The 5,037-nt window shown below is 39.2% G+C and overlaps 1 protein-coding gene across 2 annotated transcripts in view; it reads right to left on the bottom strand.

Annotated features, from left to right (window-relative positions):
- LOC107728337 (protein Wnt-7b) overlaps positions 1-5,037 on the bottom strand; it is a 41,451-nt gene that overhangs the window by 2,375 nt on the left and 34,039 nt on the right. For both annotated transcript variants that reach the window (XM_016538476.1, XM_016538475.1), the window contains exon 3: positions 4,125-4,396. In XM_016538476.1, the coding sequence (XP_016393962.1) occupies positions 4,125-4,396 (272 nt within the window). The remainder of the gene's footprint in view (positions 1-4,124; positions 4,397-5,037) is intronic.

Genomic DNA, 5,037 nt, shown 5'->3' with positions numbered 1-5,037 from the left:
TTTCAACTGAAAGAAACTTGCACTGATTGATCTTAAAATATATCATTGCCTTTGTTTGGTCTCCAGAGGGACACCAGTAATGTTTTTTTTGATAAATGAAGTTAACCAACTAACATTATACATACCCTTTTGGTTTCTGTACCCAATATTTAAAAAATGTACAAATGCAATAAAAATATCGGTACTCGGTATCGGCAAGTACCAAAAATAGAAGTATCGTATCGGGCGAGTACTGGAAAAAGTGGTATCGGTGCATCCCTATTTTTTTTTCTACGGCATGTTTATAAAAATTACTTAAATGGCCTAATTGAACTATGGCCTAATCCTGGCTTAGTCTGAGCCCTGTCTGTGAAACCAGGCCTATATGTAGGCTTTTATTATATGATCTCTGTTAATCAGTGTCATGTTTTTTTTTTTTTTTTTAGTTTTCTACAATTACAGTACTGTTGTACAATTATACAACTCTGGTGTGCTGTGTTGGTCACCACTTGATATCCAATATAAAATACTAGCTTACAGTTTATTGTATTCTGCCTAATGCTTTAAAAATAGTTCTGTAAATGAAACAGAATGCATAATGCAATGGTAAATGTAGTTGTTCATATCTCTATGCTGGTCACAGGACCTCATCACATTGCATGACAGGCGCATCTCAAAAAGAAATAAATTCTTTTGCATTTTCAAATACAAAATGTCTCTACGGTTGACAGACAAATAATGCAACGTCAAAAATCACAGGTTAAATGATTATTAGTTACTCATCACAATGGAGAAGGTCGATGGTGGCCACATTGCTTTGTGGGACACAGTATCTGTCAAGAACGATGCACGTTCAACATACTTCAGAAATAGTATGCGAGTATGCTATTCTGAACACTAAAACACAGCACACGCTAACGGCTTTCGGAAATCAGCCTTTTTAAGGTTTGCACTGGGCTGTTTGGAAGACAAGCAATGCACATGCAGTGGAAAAACCATATGCTGGCGTAGCAACGATCTAATGTGCTACATTAATACTGCCGAGACTTCAGACGCTCGCTGCTGATCCGCACCAGCAGCTCTCTGCCAGTTACCCATCAAACCTACTCTGTAATTCTCTCTACCTTCCTGCACACCACATCTATGAGCAGGAAAAATAAATATAAATCTCCTATAACCAAACACCATGATACTCCCAGTTAGAAGTGGATTATTGAGCTATTTAATGCATTGCAGATCTTTCGCAGCAGTGAAGCTACCGAACGTCATCAAATGGAAAGAAAGCGGAAGAAACCTGCATTACAGATGGAGAAAGGGTTCAAATCATCAAGCACACATGTACAGTGTACTGCAAAGAAAAGGAGATGTTTTATTTTTAGATTAACATTGGATATCAATACTGTATGAAATGCTGAAAGACTTTTTCCAGAGCTTTTTCTCAGTCTGGCACGACTCCTCACCAAAAGCAATTATCATTTCCCTGGAAAACACATGTAAACTAATTGATCGATCCCACAAAACTGTCTTGACCCACGCGAGGCCATTGACAGTTAAAGTCGGTTGAGAGATCTCGATTTCAACAGGGTTTGTGCAATAACAAAAGAGGTTAAAAGGATCGTTCTGGCAAGACATTTGTAAAAGTCTACAGTTTTGTTTTGTACTTCCTGGCCTTTTCCTATGACTCATATGAAGCCTGCCAGTTTTCATTTTAATAATAATAAAAAAAAGGTTCCTAATTGGCCTCTAATTGAATCATGCTAAAAATGAACAGAATAAATATATTATTGCGTTATAATTTTACATAAAAAAAATGTACTTGTTCTAAAACCTATTGAGCTGGCCAAATAAACCACATTGTAAGATTGTAAGGCATCACACACACACACACACACAGACAGACTGCATGCATTATAAGGCATAATACTTTTTTAAAAACTGCATTGAGAGGCACAATGTCTATGAAAGTTTATGAAAAGTCTATGAAAAACATGCATTTTTAATATACATTTTTACGTTGCATACATATATAGCTGATATTGTGTGTGTGTGTGTGTGTGTGTATATGGTTATGTTATTATACAGTTTTATATTTTACATAAAAATAAAATATTAATAATATTAGTATTTTCAAATAAAGTAATAATATAAAAGTAATCAAATAATTATATAGACATTTTACTGCTTTTTAATATTACTTTATTTATATAGTATTTAATTAGATTTTTTATTGTACTTTTAACATTTATTTAAAACATGCATTGTCAAAATAAAAAAAATAAAAACATTACATAGTATCTAAAGCAAGGCAGCTCACTAGGTTTTGAAACCATTAATAAAAAAAAGACCTCTAACACTAGCTTTCTCTATTCTTTTTCTATTCTATCTATCTGTTTTTTATCTATTATATAATTAACGGGGGGAAAAAACCTTGCTACGTGTACTGCGTTAAGCTAACTGAGACTTATTATTGCTCTTTTGTTGATTCTGATTGAGTCGCTTTGGATAAAAGCATCTGCTAAATAACTAAATGTAAATGTAATAACAAGTAGAATGTTTTAATTCTGCCATGCAGTAATTATATTTCATAAAATGTAAACGGGATTTTTAGCCATTACTTAACCAATTAACAAATTGTTCCCTTGTAAAACACTGATTATTTGAACACCCGTACAATGTTGAAATCAGTTCCACGTGGCTTCAATGCATCAATGTTGATTCTGCAGAGAAATACGTTCATGACTACCGTGGATTCAACATACAACGAGCCAGCGTATGCCCGCAGGCAACAGCGTTTCAAAATGAACGATGTGTTACTTCACAAGCCATCCGAAGGCTCGCAGCGCTGTTTACATTTGCCTGGATACGCTTACATCCACAGCGCTAATGTGGACCAGTTTTGGCCCCGGCTCGCTCCAACCACATACACGTATGATAGCAATTGAAATTCCAGAGCGGCAACTTCCATCTTCCCCCATCCAGAGTCATATGGTACGTCCCGTCCCCTTTATCCTATGATGCTATGGCTCCTCGATTGCCATTGTGGGTCCTCTATAAAAGACGAGAAAAAAGCCTGACTCAATGGAGCGAGGGCTGTGTTTTCAGTGCTGCAGAAAGACTCGCAATAATATCCTGTTACAGGCTTTAGACTTGATGATTCCATGCAGCGGCCCGCGATGGGATTGGCCAGGCTCCAACTGGCAACCGCCATCCTGGGGCTCAGTCCCGGCTCGCTCACACCATGAAGCCCTGTGTTATTAATTAGATCCATTTGTCACCGGAGTGCATGCGGTTCTGCTGTTTCAGTGCATGTTGTTTTGTGTTCTTGGATGACTAACTGCTATCAAACAAACAAACATGGCCAGAGCGGCGAGCGGCCAAACCGAGCTTGAACTGGGATCAAGGCGGGAACCGAGAAAACACGCAGTAATTGGCTGAAGTGAAACAAGTTGCTGAAAATGGCTGACTGTTGTGGAGCGATCAAGCTTGCTTTGGGTTGCTCGGTGGGGAAATAGTTTTAGATGCCACCTGAAACACCGGTTTTACATAGGAAGAACAAACTGCGCCACCCACAATACGGCGAACGGTTTTGGAGGACCGTCAAGATGAGCCACACCACACATCTTTGCAGAGCCAAACTCTAAAACGCTCTTTAAGCTGAAAAAATGACATAGAAGTCTAAATGCATTTGTCTTTTCAGCATGAATTAATGAATACATTTCTGAAGAATTCGTTATTTGTTTCTTCAACTAAACGGCGGCCAAAAGGCGCTTCCAAGCTTCAATGTTTTAAAGCCTCTGACATCTAAAACAGATTAAGTAGCATTGTCTGGAAGATTTTCCCAACCGTGCAGTCAAACAAAATGGATAAATGTTTCTGCAAGGCAACCATGACCAATGTTGGTAAATTGTCAAATTAAAATGCTCTTAAGAAATAACAAATGAATGCATAAGAACTTTTCCCCGAAGATTTTATTTGTTTCTTCAAGGCAAAAACTCTTCCAAGATTTAAAGTTCTTCAAACAGCTTCTGAAGCCTAAACAGATCAGTCAAACAAAACTTTGGGATGAATGGTCTGGCAGTCTTGCAGAAACAACGTTGCTAAATGTGGAATCTAAATGTTTAAGCTTGTGCAGAAAAAAGCCTCACCTTCCGGCCAGCTTCGTTGTTATGAAGGTTCATCAGCCGTCGGGCATTTTTTTTAATCTCCCGGGCGTCCACGAACTTCCGGGAGAACTCGATGCCGTATTTGATGTCCGCGGAGCATCCGCCCCATTTCCAGCCCTCCTCCTGGTTGTAGTAGCCCTGTTTTTCCCTGTCGCAGCCGCAGTGGCTCATGTTACCCTGGCTGCATGCGGCCGTCACGGCGTGGGCAACCCCAGCGGCGGTGATGGCGTAGGTGAATGCCGCCTCCCTGCTGCCTGGGGGGAAGAGGGAACAGGCTGTGACATCTGCTCAACAGGACTCGATCACCAACAAATTTGCATGCACAAACTAGCAAAATCAACATTTTGTGGTTGAGCTGGGTAGTAACTGATTACATGTAATCTGTATTACGTAATCAGAATTAAAGGGTTAGTTCACCCAAAAATGAAAATTTGCCCATGTTTTACCCACCCTCAAAGCATCCTAGGTGTATATGACTTTCTTCTTTCAGACGAATCCAATCGGAGTTTAAAAATTGTTTGTCCTGGCTCGTCCAAGCGTTAGAATGGGAGTAGGCGGGTGTTTTTGTTCAACAGTCCAAAAGTAGTCAAATAAAGCGCGCGCATCCGTAATGAAACGTACCTCACACGGCTCCGGGGGGTGAATAAAGGCCTCCTGAAGTGAATCCATGTGTTTTTGTAAGAAAAATATCCATATTTAAAATGTTATAATCACTTTTTTCTCACTTCTGCTGACTGTCATACGAGCAAGCCGTTTCGGCGGATGATGTAGGAAGTACATGTCGTGCATGTGCCAGTGAGAAGCACATTATTTAGAATTAGAAGCACAAAACGAGGATTTGTAAAGAAAAATGTTGGAGGATTTCGATATAAGCCAAGAGGAGACTGGTTTTCCT

This window comes from Sinocyclocheilus rhinocerous, unplaced genomic scaffold (assembly GCF_001515625.1).
Source record: "Sinocyclocheilus rhinocerous isolate Xijiao unplaced genomic scaffold, SAMN03320098_v1.1 scaffold3292, whole genome shotgun sequence".
NCBI classification, from domain to species: Eukaryota; Metazoa; Chordata; class Actinopteri; order Cypriniformes; family Cyprinidae; genus Sinocyclocheilus; species Sinocyclocheilus rhinocerous.
Note: the sequence above shows the minus strand (reverse complement) of the source record. Positions and strands in the feature narration are given on the sequence as shown.